This window comes from Amblyraja radiata, chromosome 35, assembly GCF_010909765.2.
Source record: "Amblyraja radiata isolate CabotCenter1 chromosome 35, sAmbRad1.1.pri, whole genome shotgun sequence".
Taxonomy (NCBI): domain Eukaryota; kingdom Metazoa; phylum Chordata; class Chondrichthyes; order Rajiformes; family Rajidae; genus Amblyraja; species Amblyraja radiata.
The window spans coordinates 4,850,670-4,868,925 of NC_045990.1; the positions used below are offsets into that span (position 1 = coordinate 4,850,670).

At 45.9% G+C, this 18,256-nt stretch overlaps 1 protein-coding gene across 1 annotated transcript; it reads right to left on the reverse strand.

The window, feature by feature from the left end:
• Positions 1 to 549: 549 nt before the first annotated feature.
• On the reverse strand, positions 550 to 16,991 carry LOC116966107 (deoxyribonuclease-2-alpha-like). The gene is made up of 7 exons (XM_033012288.1): positions 16,694 to 16,991; positions 12,758 to 12,870; positions 10,935 to 11,094; positions 8,499 to 8,574; positions 7,316 to 7,477; positions 5,470 to 5,667; positions 550 to 3,137 (listed from the first exon to the last, which is right to left on the reverse strand). The coding sequence occupies exons 2-7, from the start codon at positions 12,868 to 12,870 to the stop codon at positions 2,776 to 2,778; spliced, it is 1,071 nt and encodes a 356-aa protein (XP_032868179.1). The 5' UTR covers positions 16,694 to 16,991; the 3' UTR covers positions 550 to 2,775.
• Between the last annotated feature and the right edge of the window lie 1,265 nt (positions 16,992 to 18,256).

The window sequence follows — 18,256 nt, forward strand, 5'->3', positions numbered from 1 at the left end:
ACACGCACACATACACGTAGAAGACAAACAAACAATAATGGTACAAAAAGACAAAACCAATGCCCCCAAGTCTACATTTTTACCCAGTGAATACCTGTAACCCAGAAATAACAGCCAGAAAGTGCTGTGGAAACATATTTCATGGGAGCTTCCAAAAAGATACAATCATTAGTTCAAAAATTAAAAAAGTAGAGCACAGTGAATACATCAATTGGAAGGGTTTGCAAAGAAATACTAGGTTAATTGGGGGCTGTAAATTGTGTGTAGATGAGTGGTACAGCACGAAGATATACGAGATAAATTGGAGAGAATAAAATGGGATTACCATAAAATTTGAGTAAATGGGTGCTTGAGGTTCAGCACACACTTAATGGCCTCTTTCCATGCTACATCTCTATGTTCTCTGTGTCTAATTATGTGTGGCTGTAACTCTCTTTTCACGTGTTTTTGAAAGGCATCATTGGGTATCATGCCTTGAAGCCCCAATACAAGTGATATTCAATGTATACGCAGAGTAAAACCTTGTAAAAACAACAAGCAAGTCCTGGGTTAAACAAAAAAAAGAATTTATTTAGTTACAGTTTCAATTTACTGATAATTCAGACAAAGATATTTAATACTACAAAGAATGCCAAGGGCAGCAGTCTAGTGTAGGAGGACAGTGCATGAAAGCTGTTACCAGCTCCACAAGAAACAAAGAACTGCCACAGTGGATAATTCAGCTGGGATCTATTGACCAACACAGAGCAAGGTGAGAATTGTTGTAAGGGATGAGGACAAGAGGGGCAATGCGATCTGTGTTGGCCTGCTCCACATTTCTGTTGTTGGACAATACTGGCATTTTCTTGTTAAGTTCTTACAATGGACATTTTGTTTCTCTCACTCTGGTGAAGGGTCTCCGGAGATGCTGCCTGACCCGCTGAGTCACTCCAGCTTTTTGTGTCTATTTTTGGTATGAACCAGCGTCTGCAGTTCATTCCCACACAGTTTGTTTTCTAATGCCTTTCCTGATGTAGGCAGCATATCAACCAAGCGAAACAAAAGAAGTTTCCATTGGTGTAACAAGTTTACCATTTGGAGAACATCCCACGGCCCATCACAGTAATATGATGGAACAAAAAATGATACTTTACTGTGATCTTGGAACCGGCGATCAGAAGCTTAGACAAATAACTAATTCTAAGGAATCGTTTAAAAAAAGGGGGGGGGGGGGGTTCAGGGTAGATAATTCTACACCCGAGGCCTTGGCAACAGATGGTGGATTGGATACATTTAGAGACGGGAACGCGGGCAGAATAGAGGAACTTGGAAATTTCACGAGGTCTGTAGGACCTCGAAAACTCGAGTAAAACTACAGAAATAAAGGAAGTCATTTTAAAATTGGGGAGATTGAACTTTTTTTCGGCTTTCATCACAGTGAGGAATGTGGAGGAGTCACTGTGGTGGATGTTCATGTTAAAATGTATTTTGTGTGTTTTGTTGATGTATGATATGACTGTATGACAAATCAAATTCCTCGTATGCTGCAAAACATACTTGGCACTAAGGACTTTGGATTTTTTGCACTAATATTGAGGTTTATGGGGAGAAGGCAGGCATGGGTTATTGATTGGGGACGATCAGCCATGGCGGTGCTGGCTCGAAGGGCTGAATGGCCTCTTCCTGCACCTATTTTCTATGTTTCAGTTTATTAATTTTTTGTTTATTGCATGTTATCTATGAGTATTATGTTTATAGATCTGTTATGCTGCTGCAGGTAAGAATTACATAGTTCTGTTATTGGTACAATCCAACACTCTTCATGTGATCATGAGGACCTCATCTGATTTTGGTAATGTTTTTGTAAGGATAATATTGGACAGGATGCTGCAGTAGACCCTTCCTCTGAATAGTGAAAGGCTTGGATAGAGTCAATGTGGAGAGGATGTTTCCACTTGTGGGAGAGTCTAGGACCAGAGGTCACAGCCTCAGAATTAAAGGACGTTCCTCCAGGAACGAGATGAGGAGGAATATCTTTAGTCAGAGGGTGGTGAATCTGTGGAATCCTTCGCCACAGACAGCTGTGTAGGCCAAGTCAATGGATATTTTTAAGGCAGAGATAGATAGATTCTTGATTAGTACGGGTGTCATGGGTTAGTGCAAGAAGGCAGGAGATTGGGGTTGAGGGAGAAAGATAGATCAACTATGATTGATTGGCAGAGTAGGCTTGATGGGCCGAATGGCCTAATTCTGCTCCTATCACATATGAACATGAATTTATGAACTTATTCAAAGTGGGTGTTTTACATCTGCTCGAGAACGTCAATGCCTCTTTTGAGATCCGAGTGAAAACTCTCGACCCGGTCAGCTATCAGAAGCCCAAGATAGACACAAAAAGCTGGAGCAACTCAGCGGGACAGGCAGCATCTCTGGAGAGAAGGAATGGGTGATGTATTGGGTGGGGACCCGACTATACTTCATATCTGAAGCCCAATCCTGGGCAAGACTTGGAAGCTCACAGGACAGGATACCTTCAGTCTGAAGAAGGGTTGCCTATTTCCTTCGCTCCATAGATGCTGCTGCACCCGCTGAGTTTCTCCAGCACTTTTGTCTACCTTCGATTTTCCAGCATCTGCAGTTCTTTCTTAAACACAGGATACCAACACACCAGCAGCATACACCAGTACCAACAGGGAATACCAACACACCAACTCTGTGGGTGCTAAAGTCCCTCAAGGTCTCTTGCACACAGACACCAAAGCAAAGATGGATGCACATTGCCCCAGGCACTGCCATTCAGGCATTCCCACTGCAGGTGCACTTGCAGATCTGACAGGACACAACCAGGATGGAGAAGGCATCCCAGACGGCTGGGTCATCGTTGCAGACTGTCCCACCGCCCCTCTCCTCCTGCGCCTGGTCTCGGTTGATGTCCCCGATGCAGGTCCAGCTGCTGCCTCCTCCAGGCCTCGTCATGCACCACTTTGAGTGGTCCACGTGAGTGGAGAAGGCAGCGCCCTTGGGGAACAGTATTCCCTCCACGTTGTACACCGCGTACTGCCCCGAGCAGTTGGAGGGGAGAGCGCGCCGACAGTTCAGCCACGACTGCACAAACAGGTCACTCTGGAAGACGTCTGCCACCCAGTCCTTGTACAGATCTGCAGAACAAGAAGAGATAGAGTCAGAGAGTGATACAGCGTGGAAACAGGCCCAACTTGCCCACACCGGCCAACATGTCCCAGCTGCACTAGTCCCACCTGCCTGCGCTTGGTCCATATCCCTCCAAACCTGTCCTATCCATGTACCTGTCTAACTATTTCTTAATTAGCTTACACAGTCCCTAGAGCCTGCTCTGCTAATCAATAACATAGTGACTGAGCTGATCATTGCTCTCAGCTCCACATTCCTGCATGACCCCACAACCCTTATTCCCTTATTGTACTAAAAATCCATTAATCTCAGCCTTGAATATCCAAAATATCCTTAGCATTCACGATCCCAAAGATGCGCGTGCTTCTGAGAAAATACATTTCTCTTCAATTCCGTCACATCCTAAATGTGTGGGTTTGTAGGTTAATTGGCCTCTGTAAAATGTCCCTAATATGTGCAGGGAGTGGAGGAGAAAGTAAAATACTATGGAGCAGGTGTGAAGGGGTGATCGATGGTCGGCATGGCATTAGTGGGCCAAAGGGCCTCTTTCCATGCTGTTTCCATCCTAAACTAATCTGAAATAGGCAAGCTTTTTTCCTGAGGTTCTTGCTCCTTATTTCTTCATCTCCTGTCTGGAGAAATGTTCTCACAGCATCTATCTTGTCAATTATTATCCACTTCATTAAGACACCCCTCGTTCTCTGTACTGGTGAGAGTACAGGGCCAAACTGCTTCATTGTTCCTCATAGAAGCAAGTTGAGTTTAGTTTATTGTCACGTGTATCGAGGTACAGTAAAATGTTTTTGTTGTGTGCTAACCAGTCAGCGGAAAGACAAAACATGATATATGGGTGGCACAGAGGTAGAGCTACTACCATACAGCACCAGAGACCCAGGTTCAATCCTGACTGTGGGTGTTTGTCCATACGGAGTTTGTACGTTCTCCCCGTGACCTGCAAAGGGGTTTTCTCCGTGATCTTCGGTTTCCTCCCACACTCCAAAGACGTACAGGTTTGCATGTTAATTAGCTTGGTATAAATGTAAATTGTCCCTCATGTGTGTGTGTAGGATAATGTTAATGTGCGGGGATCAATGGTCGGTGCGGACTTGGTGGGCCGAATGGCCAGCTTCCACACTATCTCTAAACTAAACTAAATTACAATCGTTGTAGAAACATAGAAACATAGAAAATAGGTGCAGGAGTAGGCCATTCGGCCCTTCGAGCCTGTACCGCCATTCAATATGATCATGGCTGATCATCCAACTCAGTATCCTGTACCTGCCTTCTCTCCGTACCCCCTGATCCCTTTAGCCACAAGGGCCACATCTAACTCCCTCTTAAATATAGCCAATGAACTGGCCTCAACTACCTTCTGTGGCAGAGAATTCCAGAGATTCACCACTCTCTGTGTGAAAAATGTTTTCCTCATCTCAGTCCTAAAAGATTTCCCCCTTATCCTTAAACTGTGACCCCTTGTTCTGGACTTCCCCAACATCGGGAACAATCTTCCTGCATCTAGCCTGTCCAACCCCTTAAGAATTTTGTAAGTTTCTATAAGATCCCCCCTCAATCTTCTAAATTCTAGCGAGTACAAACCGAGTCTATCCAGTCTTTCTTCATATGAAAGTCCTGCCATCCCAAGAATCAGTCTGGTGAACCTTCTCTGTACTCCCTCTATGGCAAGAATGTCCTTCCTCAGATTAGGAGACCAAAACTGTACGCAATACTCCAGGTGTGGTCTCACCAAGACCCTGTACAACTGCAGTAGAACCTCCCTGCTCCTATACTCAAATCCCTTTGCTATGAATGCTAACATACCATTCGCCTTCTTCACTGCCTGCTGCACCTGCATGCCTACTTTTAATGACTGGTGTACCATGACACCCAGGTCTAGTTGCATCTCCCCCTTTCCTAATCGGCCACCATTCAGATAATAGTCTACTTTCCTGTTTTTGCCACCAAAGTGGATAACCTCACATTTATCCACATTATACTGCATCTGCCATGCATTTGCCCACTCACCCAGCCTATCCAAGTCACCTTGCAGCCTCCTAGCATCCTCCACACACAGTTGTGTAGGAAAGAACTGCAGATGCTGGTTTAAATCGAAGATAGATAGACACAAAATGCTGCAGTAACTCAGCGGGACAGGCAGCATCTCTGGAGAGGAATGGGTCTTCCGATGAAGGATCCCGACCCGAAACGTCACACATTCCTTCTCTCCAGAGGTGCTGCCTCTCCCGCTGAGTTACTCCAGCTTTTTGTGTCTATCTTAAATTACAATTGATCCATCGCCACCTACGAAGTGAGCCACAAGTGACGACTGAGAGAATACTACACCTGCTCCAAAATTCTTGTGCTTTGCAAAGCTGGTGAATTGCTTCCCTGCTGCCGACGATAGGACCACCTTTCGGGCCCACGGAGGGGTTTTCTTGTGTTCACCGGCTGCTGCTCTCTGGAGATCCGGTAGATCCTTAGCAAAGGATGGAGGGATCGAATGGTCAAACACGTGAGGGCTGTTGTATAATAACTGGGTGCCTGCAAGGGAACAATGTTTGGGGGGAAGGTTACGGAACTTTACATCATCGTTTAGTCCTTCGATGAATTAAAAAAAAGGTTTTCAGTTTTAGCGATACAGCGTGGAAACAGACCATTTTGGCGCACCGACAAGGATCCCCGCACACTAACACTATCCTGCACACACTAGGGACAATTTACAATTATATCAAGCCAATCAACCTGCAAACCCGTACGTCTTTGGAGTGTGGGAGGCAAGCGAAGCTCCCGGAGAAAACCCATACAGGTCACGGGGAGAACGTAGAGACAGCACCCGTAGTCAGGATCGAACCTGGGTCTCTGGTGCTAAGGCCACTGCGCCAACATGCCTACTGTGGCAAACATCCTCTCCATATCCACTCTATCCAGGTCTTTCACTATTCGGTAAGTTTCAATGAGGTACCCCACCCCACCCCCTCGTCCTTTTAGACTCCAGTGAGTATAGGCCCAGTGCCGTCAAAAGGCGGAGATTGACAGACTCTTGACTAGTAAGGGTGTCGGGGGTTTTGGGGAGAAGGCAGGAGAATGGGTGCAGTACTGAGAGTGTGCCACACTGTCTGAGGTGCAGTATCGAGGAAGCTCCACACTATCAGAGAGGCAGTATTAAGGGAGTGCCACAGTTTATTTTAACCAAAAATAATTTATTCACCTATTTACAATATGTAAATACCAAATTATTCAAAACAAACACACCATCACAGTACAAGCCAAACAAATATTCTCAAATTACTATTTCCCCCCCTTATTAAGGACACATTCCACCCCCCGCGGTGCCCAGCGGTCCCCGGAAATCCCCCAGGGCGCCCGTGGACAGGGCGTAATCCCTCTCTAACACCACCTGGGCGCGGATGTAACCCCGGAAAAGGGGCAGGCAGCCGGCTCAGGCAGAGCCCTCCACCGCCTGGCGCCGTGACTCGCGGATGGCCAGCTTGGCCAGGCCCAGGAGCAACCCAACCTGGACATCTTCAGCCCTGCCCTCTCCCCCATGCACAGGGTGTCCAAAGATGAGGTTGGTGGGTGTGAAGTGCAGCCAGAAGGCAAGGAGCAGCCCCTTTTGGTAATGGAACAGTGGCTGCAGCCTCACGCACTCCATATACACGTGGTACACAGACTCTTCCAGCCCGCAAAAGTAGCAGGCGGCTGGTGAGTCTTGTGAACCGCGAGAGAAACAGGTTGCATGGGACCACCCCAGGTCCCCGATGTAGAGGGGCAGTGTCACACTGTTAGAGGAACAAGTTCAAGTTCAAGTTCAAGTGAGTTTATTGTCATGTGTCCCTGTATAGGACAATGAAATTCTTGCTTTGCTTCAGCACACAGAACATAGTAGGCATTTACTACAGAACAGATCAGTGTGTCCATATACCATGATATAAATATATACACACATGAATAAATAAACTGATAAAGTGCAAATAACAGAAAATGGTTATTAATAATCAGAGTTTTGTCCGAGCCAGGTTTAATAGCCTGATGGCTGTGGGGAAGTAGCTATTCCTGAACCTGGTTGTTGAACCTGAACAGCACTCCAATCAGTCCTGGGATCATTCTAGTAAACTTCAGACTCATGGGCTGTTTATAACCAAATGCTGTCTCAAGTGCTGAAGAAGTACCTTTTGAGAAAAGACCTTACCGATTTCTTGAAATTGAGAATACGGGTATGTTACACAGAGGAAGGACTGGCCATATCTCCTTCCACTGGATGGCCACTGATAACTTTCTTGAGCTGGCGGTGGAAAGTGTGGCGTACTGTGAACTAACCAGAAGCCTTGTGTCTGATCCAAAAGTACAACTCCTGGGTTTATGGGGGAAAAAAACAGACAATGATCAATAAAGAGTCACACTGAATGTAGCAATTGTTAGCAGTGATGTAGCAGTTTTCATAACCTAGGTTGCATTCCAATTATGCCCATTAGAATATCCTATGCAGTACCAGTACCAGTGCAATATCCTATTTTATACAAGGTTGCTGGCCTAACAAGCTCTTTCTTGGAAGGGGACGCAAGTTTGGAACAAGAGCGGGAGTCTTTGTCGATGCAAGGGGGCAGGGTGGTGCAGCGGTAGAGTTACTGCCTTACAGCGCCAGAGACCCAGGTTCCATCCTGACTACGGGTGCTGTCTGTACGGAGTTTGTATGTTCTCTCCGTGACCCGTGTGGGTTTTCTCCGGGATCTCCGGTTTCCTCCCACACTCCAAAGACGTGCGGGTTTGTAGATTAAATGTTTAAGAAGGAACTGCAGATGCTGGAAAATCGAAGATAAGACAAAAATGCTGGAGAAACTCAGCGGGTGAGGCAGCATCTATGGAGCGAAGGAAATAGGCAACGTTTCGGGTCAAAACCGTACTTTAGAAGTCCGAAGAAGGGTTTTGACCTGAAACGTTGCCTACTTCTTCAGACTTCTAAAGAAGGGTTTTGACCCGAAACTTTGCCTATTTCCTTTGCTCCATAGATGCTGCCTGACCCGCTGAGTTTCTCCAGCATTTTTGTCTACCTCAGGTTTGTAGATTAATTGGCTTTGGTATAAATGTAAATTGTCCCTAGTGTGTGTAGCATAGTGTTAGGTGAAATTTATTTAGCCAGAAGATTCACAGAGGTGAATCTGTGGAATTGTTTGCCACAGGAGGCTGTGGAGGCCCAGTGGATATTTTTAAGGCAGAGACAGATTTTTGTTTAGTACGGGTGTCAGAGGTTATGGGGAGAAGGCAGGAGAATGGGGTTAGGAGGGAGAGATAGATCAGCCATGATTGAATGGTGGAGTAGACTTGAGGGGCGAATGGACTAATTCTACTCCTATCACTTATGACTTATGTTTCACCTTTTGTGTGGCCACCGTCAGAGCTCGATTCGATCGGGCTCTGGTCATTGTAGAGCACAAACGCCACATTGTTACTCTGCAAAAGCAAGACAAAGGGTATCAGAATGGAAATGCCTCTTCTCGCAACTGCTTTTAATTCCACTATTTGCTGCAGACATAAATAAAATCAGAATGCTGGAAGCACACAGCAGTTCAGGCAGCATCTGCGGAGAGTGAAACACAGTGACTTTTCATCCATCTCAAAGATTGAGGCAAAAAGCTGGAGTAACTCAGCGGGTCAGACAGCATCTCTGGGGAAAAGGAATTGGTAACCTGTACATTCTCCCCGTGACCTGCGTGGGTTTTCCCCGAGATCTTCTGTTTCCTCCCACACTCCAAAGACGTACAGGTATGTAGGTTAATTGGCTTGGTGTATGTGTAAATTGTCCCTAGTGTGTGTAGGATAACGTTAATGTGCGGGGATCGCTGGTCGGCGCGGACCCGGTGGGCCGAAGGGCCTCTTTCCGTGCTGTATCTCTAAACTAAACTCCATATGCAAAAACAGCTACCTGCATGCTAACTAGCTCTTTTAAAAAACTGATCTATTCAGTTGGTTAAGAAGGAACTGCAGATGCTGGAAAATCGAAGGTAGACAAAAATGCTGGAGAAACTCAGTGGGTGCAGCAGTATCTATGGAGCGAAGGAAATAGGCAAAGTTTCTGGTCGATTAACGTTTCTGGTCGACTCGAAACGTTGCCTATTTCCTTCGCTCCATAGATGCTGCCTCACTCGCTTTGTTTCTCCAGCATTTTTGTCTACCTTCGATTCAGTTGGTGTTTCGTTGAGTTAGGCCCACGACATCTTGGGAAGGCTCAAAACCTGGTTCTGTGGTCCCAGAACAGCCCCCCTCAATACCTGCTCTCACCACCTACGCTACCAGTATCTACTCCATGTAGGAATCTGCAGGCAATTGATATTCAGACAGTATAGTCATTGCAATCAAGAACAATGTTTCCTTTACTTGTTCACAGGAGATGGAATCACAGGCATTTATTACGCAGGCCTTTTTAACCCTGTGCTGAATGGCAGGGTGGACCTTTTCAGAGAGTGAAGTGAGGATCTGGAGTTACATATACAGCAGCTCAGGTAAAAACATTAATCCGTCCTTATAAGACTTTGGTAAATTGAATCTACAACATTTCCTTTTAATATGTGTAGGAGGGATTTTTTTTGCTCCATCCCAACTCTATATTTGCCTTTACTTAGATAGGTACGGACACAAAATAAAACAGCTCATAGATCGATGGTGAATCTATCTAACAAGTTGGTTTATTAAAGGTCTTAACATTGCACACTGGGAAACTCTCTGAGAGAACCCAAAGCGTTTAGAAGATACAAAGTACCTACAGCATTTTACATTCTCGTGACACAATGTTTAGTTTAATTGAGATACAGCACAAATACAGGCCCTTCGGCCCACCGGGTCCGCGCCGAGCAACGGTCACTGTACATTAACACTATCCTACACACACTAGGGACAATTTTTACATTTACCAAGCCAATTAACCTACAAACCGGTACGTCTTTGGAGTGTGGGAGGAAACCGAAGATCTCGGAGAAAACCCACGCAGGTCACGGGGAGAACGTATAAACTCCGTACAGGCAGCACCCGTAGTCGGAATCGAACCCGGGTCTCTGGTGCTGCAAGTGCTGTAAGGCAGCAACTCTACTTATTGGCTGCAACCTTCCCTCCATTGATGAACTGTACACTGCAAGGGCCAGGAAGCGAGCGGGCAAGATCATCTCTGACCCCTCTCACCCTGGCCACAAACTCTTTGAATCACTTCCCACTGGAAGGCGACTCCGGATTGTCAAAGCTGTCACAGCCAGACATAAAAACAGTTTTTATCCACGAGTAGTTGCTCTACTCAACAGCCAAAAATCTGTAGCCTCCCTTTGATCTGGTATTTTGTTGGTTCACATGCTTGATCAATGGTGTTTTATCATTAATGTTATGTTATATTATTATTATTATTATTATTATTATTATTATTATTATTAATATTATTATTAATGTTTAGTGTTTTCTGAGTCATTCGTGACTGTCACTGTATGTCATGTTGTTACTTGTGGGCGGAGCACCAAGGCAAATTCCTTGTATGTGAATACTTGGCCAATAAACTTACTTACTTACTGCTGCGTCAGCGTGCAAACCTTAGTTACTTGTGGATCATCATTAATCAATGTCTCTGCAAACTTTCATCTTTATCTTTCCCAAGACTTATCTTTAATCTTATGTTTCCTGTTATGTTCTCTCCCATATCTAACAAATGGACAAAAGACCCTGTTCCTGGATATTTTATTACACCCTGCCTGGTTTACTACGACCGCCAATGTTATTCTATCTAAGCTAGCTGTGCCAAGATCCAAGCATGAAGAGCCATGCACTTCATTTACCTGAGATTGTCCGTAGAGTTGCTGCAATGTTGCTCCCACTGCCCCTTGAGTGCTGTTCACTGTGTATCTCCCAGTTCTCCAGCCAGACGTCCCATGGTCCATGTACTTGTAGTTTATACCAGAGCCGTCAACATCTTTGGGCAACTTGTAAACTATGAACCTGAACGTGGAGAAGGGGTGGGAAGTATTAACAGCAAAGGCAGTTAATGATGTATTCAAGAGGGATTCCATCAAATCTACTCTGCCATTCAATCATGGCCGATCTATCACACATCACATTATTTATGTATTCAAGAGAGAGTTCGATATAGCTCTTGGGGCTAATGGAATCAAAGGATATGGGGAGAAGGCAGGAACAGGGTACTGATTCTGAATGATCAGCCATGATCATATTGAATGGTTCAAAGGGCCGAATGATCTACTCCTGCACCTATTTTCTATGTTTCTATGTTTCTATGAGTAAAGGGAAGTTCTCTTTACAACCCACGACACTGTGTAAAGAACCTACCCCGCACATCTCCATTAAACCTGATAGCTAAACCCTCTGCTGTTGGATATTTCCATCCTGGGAAGTAATTTGAGATTATTCCCTTTGTGGCTATTCTCGTAAATAACCGTCTCTTGAATAATCTCAAATAATAATTCTCTTACATAATCTTGGCAGGTACTATCCACCTACATACATGGGGCTTCAATCTAATATTTCCCCTTTTCAGAGGGCATGGTCCACACCTATTTAACTTTGGGCTCCTCTCCAGAAAATTGGACGGTTGATCCAGAGTTAAAAACAGAGATAAAATGCTGGAGACATGTAGCCCTGATCTTGGGAAAGAGATTCAGTTAATGCTTCAGGTCAAGGCACACTAAAAATTACCAGGAAAGACAGAAAAAAGTCAGCTGGTAGCAGAAAAAACACCTCTGATAGGATGAATCTTGTCAAAATCTCAGAGTAATTGTTGAGACCATGCAACAAACAAACTGTGCTAAATAATTTTAAAAAGGAACTATGACACAGCAGGTAGACTTGCTGCTTCACAGTTATAGTAACTCAGGTCCAATCTTGATCTCTGGTGCTGTTTGTGTGGAGTTTGCAAGTTCTATCATGTGCTGTGCGTGGGTGTCCTTTGGTTTCCTCCCACATACCAAAAATGTGCAGCATGTCATCAAATTGCTCCTCCATCTCTGGAGTAAAAGGATGGGTGACGTTTCGGGTTCGGGACCCTTCTTCAGATCTCCTGTGGATTGTGGGTTGAGATCGTGGGGACGTGTGTAATGCAAGCAAGGTTCAATTAGGAAGCCGCCAAACTCCTCGCAGATCACGAGTATCAGAGATCCAGTAAGGGAACAGGAAGAGAGGATTCATCTCCCCCTTCCGCTGTTAGACCCCACTTTCACTATGAGAGTTGAGGCACGAGGAAATGCAGATGCTAGAATCATGAGAAAAAAACACAACATGCTGGAAGAACTCAGCGGATCAGGCAGCATCTGTGGAGGAAATGGACAGACGAAGATACTCAGACTGATGAAGGGTCCCAACCAGAAATGTTGCCCACCCTATTTATTCCACAGCATTCCAATGACCACAGAGATATACAGGGAATATCAGGATTCCCGGAACCTCCTTACAAATACACAGCTTTTCAGGGGCATAAGAATGGCATGTTGCATTGCTAGTAGAACTGCAGCCTCACAGTCCACGGTTCTAGATTCAATTCTGCCTTTGTGTAGATGATAAACAGAATCTGGGTGGATGTTGATGGGAATGCCAACCCAGTGTTTAGTTGAACAGCTTCCAGGTTTGAAAGGCCTATGGCCCAGCTTACCAATCGACCGGCTGCCCATTATCATCCTGGCACGAAATGTCAGCGGTCACCCTTGACGCCAAACAGGCAACGATCAGAGAAGGCAACCCGTACCAATGGTTAGAAATGGTCATCTGCAAAACAGTGCAAACAAGGTTAATTCCCGGGATGGCGGGACTGTCATATGCTGAGAGAATGGAGCAGCTGGGCTTGTACACTCTGGAGTTTAGAAGGATGAGAGGGTATCTAATTGAAAGGGGATCTCATTGAAACATACAAGATTGTTAAGGGCTTGGACACGCTAGAGGCAGGAAACATGTTCCCGATGTTGGGGGAGTCCAGAACCAGGGGCCACACAGTTTAAGAATAAGGAGTAACCCATTTAGAATGGAGACGAGGAAACACTTTTTCTCACAGAGAGTGGTGAGTCTGTGGAATTCTCTGCCTCAGAGTGAGCTAGATAGGGCTCTTAAAGATAGCGGAGTCAGGGGATATGGGGAGAAGGCAGGAACGGGGTACTGATTGGGGATGATCAGCCATGATCACATTGAATGGTGGTGCTGGCTCGAAGGGCCGAATGGCCTACTCCTGCACCTTTTGTCTATTGACTTGTTAAAACCATCCTCCTCCAGCAGTTGTACCCTCATCCTTGTTTTCAAACACAGTCACAAACCCCCCCATTCGTCTCAAGAGCCAAGACTGTTCAATTGTGATTATGCACCAACGATTAAACAATGAAATTCTTTGGTGAACACAAAATGCTGGAGTAACTCAGCGGGACAGGCAGCATCTCTGGAGAGAAGGAATGGGTGATGTTTCGGGTCAAGACCCTTCATAGAAATGTTCTTGTTTAAGAAGGAACTGCGGATGCTGGAAAATCGATGGTAGACAAAAATGCTGGAGAAACTCAGCGGGTGAGGCAGCATCTATGGAGCGAAGGAAATAGGCAATGTTTTGGGCTGAATGGCCTAGTCCTGCACCTATTATCTATTGTCTATCACCCTATAATCACCATTCCCAATACAATCAGTATAACAAATATCCCACTCAAAATCACCTATCCTCATCCCAATATCCTTTAAAAAAAGTGTTTTTGTACATCTTTTTTAACTGAATTATGTTAAATTCCCATTTAAAGAAAATGTAGTTGTTAGCACCACAAATGTCCTGTGTACCATGGTGAACTTCAAGGAAGCACAGCAAACACTGCCAAGGTGTATTTAATGGGGGGCCCCCGGTGGGGGTCCCTCTACGCAGGGATTCTCCCCCTCTACATTGGGGACCTGGGGTGGAGGGTACTGCATCGAGGAGTTCCCTGCAACCTGTTTCTCTCGCGGTTCACAGACTCGCCAGCCGCCTGCCACTGTTGCGGGCTGGGAGAGTCTGTGTACCACGTGTACATGGAGTGTGTGAGGCTGCAGCCACTGTTTCAATACCTAAAGGGGCTGCTCCTTGCCTTCTGGCTGCATTTTTCACCCACCATCCTCATCTTTGGACACCCTGTGCGTAGGGGAGAGGGTAGGGCTGAAGATGTCCTGGTTGGGTTGCTCCTGGGCCTGGCCAAGCTGGCCATCCGTGAGTCAAGGCACCAGACGTTGGAGGGCTCTACCCGAGCCGGCTGCCTGCCCCTTTTCCGGGGATACGTCCGTGCCCGGGTGCGGATGGAAAGGGAATACGCCCTGTCTGCGGGCACCCTGAGGGAGTTCCGGGACCGCTGGGCTCCGCAGGGTGTTGAATGTATCCTCAATAAGGATTGTATCATAGTTGTATAGTAGTTTATTACATGTTTGTATTGTATTATGGTGGTGGGTTCTGGCATGTTTTATTGTAGTGTAATATTATTTTTTAATAATTGAATAAATTTATTTTTTTTTAAAAGAAAAAAAAAAAAGAAAAAAAAAGGTGTATTTAAAAAGACAAATAGAAACTGGGCCCCTGGTGTGATGAAAGACAGTGTTGAAAATAGGGCCATGGTGTGTATAAAAAGAGTGCGGGAACAGGGCCCAGTAGGTTTTAACTGAGGTTTGGAAATGGGACCCTGTTGAAATTCATGTTGAGCAAGATGGAAACTGAAGCAACAACATTGAATACATTTTGAACGTACTCACGTGCAGAAATATCACACTTCCTGCTATTCCGCAACAAAATACAAACCGTAGATCGACGCAAAAAGCCGGAGTAACTCAGCGGGACAGGCAGCATCTCTGGGGAGAAGGAACTGGTGCCATTTCGGGTCGAGTCTGAAGAAGGGTCTCAACCCGAAATGTCGCCTATTGCCAGCTCAATACCCTACTTAACTCTGCACCTTGGTGATTGCCAGTCACCCCCTCCCCCCCCCCAGATACTCCTTCCCCCAGTGACTGATCTCCCACCCCCCCCCCCCCCCCCCGAAATTTGCACTACTGCTACTGTATATACATATATATATTTTACTGTTCCATTATTCTGTGTTCACACTTCTGGGTGAGATGTTAACTGCATTTCGTTGTCTCTGTACTATCTGCAGAGAAGCTGCATGTCCCGCTGACTTACTCCGGCATTTTGTGTCTATCTTCAGTTTAAACAAGCATCTACAGAACTTTCCTTCCTAAACAAAATCCAAACCATTGTTTGGCATGATCAAGTATCCTGCCACCTTTCCATATTACCACAGTGACTGAACTTCAGTAGATTTCATTTGCTGTAAAGCGTTTTGGGAAGTCTGAAAATTTGCTATAGAAATGCAATTCTTGTCACCATGCAAGCACCACAACTTTATTATTGTGGTGTGTTACATCATGAGAATAATCCCCACCACTCTTCAACTGGACACTAAAATGATAGGAGTGAGATCGACCGATTGACCAAATGGAGCCAGCACAATAACCTGGCTCTCAACACCAGCAAAACCAAGGAACTGATTGTGGACTTTGGAAGGGGTAGGATGTGGACCCTCAGTCCCGTTTTTATCAACGGGTCAATGGTGGAAAGGGTCAAGAACTTCAAATTCCTGGGCGTGCATATTTCCGAAGATCTCTCCCGGTCCCAGCAATTATAAAGAAAGCACATCAGCGCCTCTACTTCCTGAGAAGTTTACGGAGAGTCGGTATGTCGAGGAGGACTCTCTCGAACTTCTACAGGTGCACAGTCGAGGGCATGCTGACCGGTTGCATCGTGGCTTGGTTCGGCAACTTGAGCGTCCAGGAGCGGAAAAGGCTGCAAAAAGTTGTAAACACTGCCCAGTCCATCATCGGTTCTGACCTCCCTACCATCGAAGGAATCTATTGCAGTCGCTGCCTCAAAAACGCTGCTAACATCATCAAGGACCCACACCATCCTGGCCACACACTCATCTCTCCGCTGCCTTCAGGTAGAAGGTACAGGAGTCTGAAATCTGCAACATCCAGGTTCAGGAATAGCTGCTTCCCCACAGCCATCAGACTATTAAACACAACTTGAAACAAACTCTGAACTATAACAGCACTTTATCTGTTTATTTATGTGTGTGTATATATATATATTCTATGGTATATGGACACACTGATCTGATCTGTATTTATGCCTACAATATTCTGTTGTGCTGCAGCAAGCAAGAATTTCATTGTCCTATCTGGGACACATGACAATAAACTCTCTTGACTTGACTTGACTGGAAGGTGAAACACAGAAACACAGAAATAGAAACAGGAACTCAGCACCCAACTCTACCGCACTGAAGATAGAAGATAAAAGTAACTCAGCGGGACAGGCATAGTCTCTGGAGAGAAGGAATGGGTAACATTTCGGGAGTCGAGACCCTTCGTCACCCATTCCTTCTCTCCAGAGATGCTGCATGTCTCGCTGAGTTACTCCAGCACTTTGTGACTATCTCTGGAGAAAATGCATCGGCGACGTTTCGGACCGACACCCTTCTTCATTCTCCCTGTATTATTGTTTACAAAGTTATGGTCAAAGTTGTGATTTAAATCTGAAACCTACCTTTTTTTCCCCGTCTGATCCACTTATGTGTGAGTACACAGTCGCTCTATCGTGGCTGGATAAATCGAGTTTTTTTTATGTATGGAATATATATTTATAAACGGAGCACTGAAAGGCAAAGGCTTGCTGGGTGAATGCAAGAAGCCAGAGAGATACAAGGTTTTACTTCCTGTTTTTTTCCACAACCACTGTCTTTGCATAACACGTGTGCCGTATGCAGAGCTGGAGGGCAGGGCTTGAGGCGAGTTATTAGTCAGCAACAAAGATCTTTGGTCAGCAGACCGTGGACAAAACACACACGCACGCACGGACACACACACACAGCAGTTAACAGCAAAGATCCTGTAGCAAGCCATAGGATCTTTGGTTTAACAGGCAGGCAGGGGCTGGAGACTCGGCTCATGTCCCTGAGATGAGAAACAGAACTCGGGTTTCAGGATGAAGACAATTCGACAGAACTGGGAAGCAGACTAAAGCATCGGAGGGGGTGGGGGAGAGGGAAGAGAAGGGGAAAGAGGGGAGGGGGATGGGAAGAGGGGGGGGGGAGAGGAAATAAAGAGAGAAGGGGAGGGGGATGGGAAGGAGGGAAGAGGGGATAGAAGGGGAGGGGGATGGGAAGAGTGGGGGGAGAGGGAAGAGAAGGGGAGGGGGATGGGAAGAGGGAATAGAAGGAGAGGGAAGAGTGGGGGGGGAGAGGGGGATGGGAAGGGGGAAGGGAAGAGGGAATAGAAGGGGAGGGGGATGGGAAGAGGGGGGAGGGGATAGAAGGGAAAGAGGGAGGGGGGAAGAGGGAATAGAAGGGGAGGGAAGAGTGGGGGGGGGGGATGGGAAGGGGGGCAGAGGGAATAGAAGGGGAGGGGAGAGGGAAGAGTGGGGGGGGGGGGAGGGGAGAGAGAAGGGGAGGGGGATGGGAAGGGGGAGAGGGAATAGAAGGGGAGGGGGAAGAGTGGGGTAGGGGGACACTTGCAGATTAAAGTCTGAAGAAGGGTCTAAACCCGAAACGTCACCCATTCCTTCTCTCCAGATATGCTGCCTGTCCCGCTGAGTTACTCCAGCATTTTGTGTCTTATCTCACAGGCTGTAACCCCAACAACCACGAGGCACTCTGTCAAACAAGGTTATCCGATCAGTGACTGAATGGAAGCTGAATTAGGGCAACATAGATAGACACGAAATGCTGGAGTAACTCAGTGGGTCAGGCAGCATTTCTGGAGAACATGGGATAGTTGACGTTTCAGGTCGGGACCCCTCTTCAGACCAATAGCGAAGTTTGTAATAGTGACCACAGTGTATTGTGCCCCAGTATTTAATTGAAAAAAAATTCTGAAATTTCTGTCTGTTTAATGTTGTCTGTTGAGGTTGGAATTTGAGTGATGTTGTGTCTGGTATGTCACATGTACCGATGTACAGTGAAAATTCATTTTTTGTACAGTTCAGCACGTATCACTGTACATAAGCACTTTGAGACTTATTAGATAAGCACCTCAGATGCAGCACAAGTGTATACAGTAGCAGTAGCACACAGACACAATATGGAGACTCGCCAGCTTGGTGCCACATTTA

Coding starts and splice junctions, on each gene's coding strand:
- LOC116966107 (XM_033012288.1), bottom strand. CDS start 12,870: ATGACCATTTCTAACCATTGGTACGGGTTGCCTTCTCTGATCGTTGCC. Junction 8,575..10,934: donor AACTCTACGGACAATCTCAG/GTAAATGAAGTG, acceptor TTGCTTTTGCAG/AGTAACAATGTGGCGTTTGT. Junction 3,138..5,469: donor GCACAAGAATTTTGGAGCAG/GTGTAGTATTCT, acceptor CTTGTTCTGCAG/ATCTGTACAAGGACTGGGTG.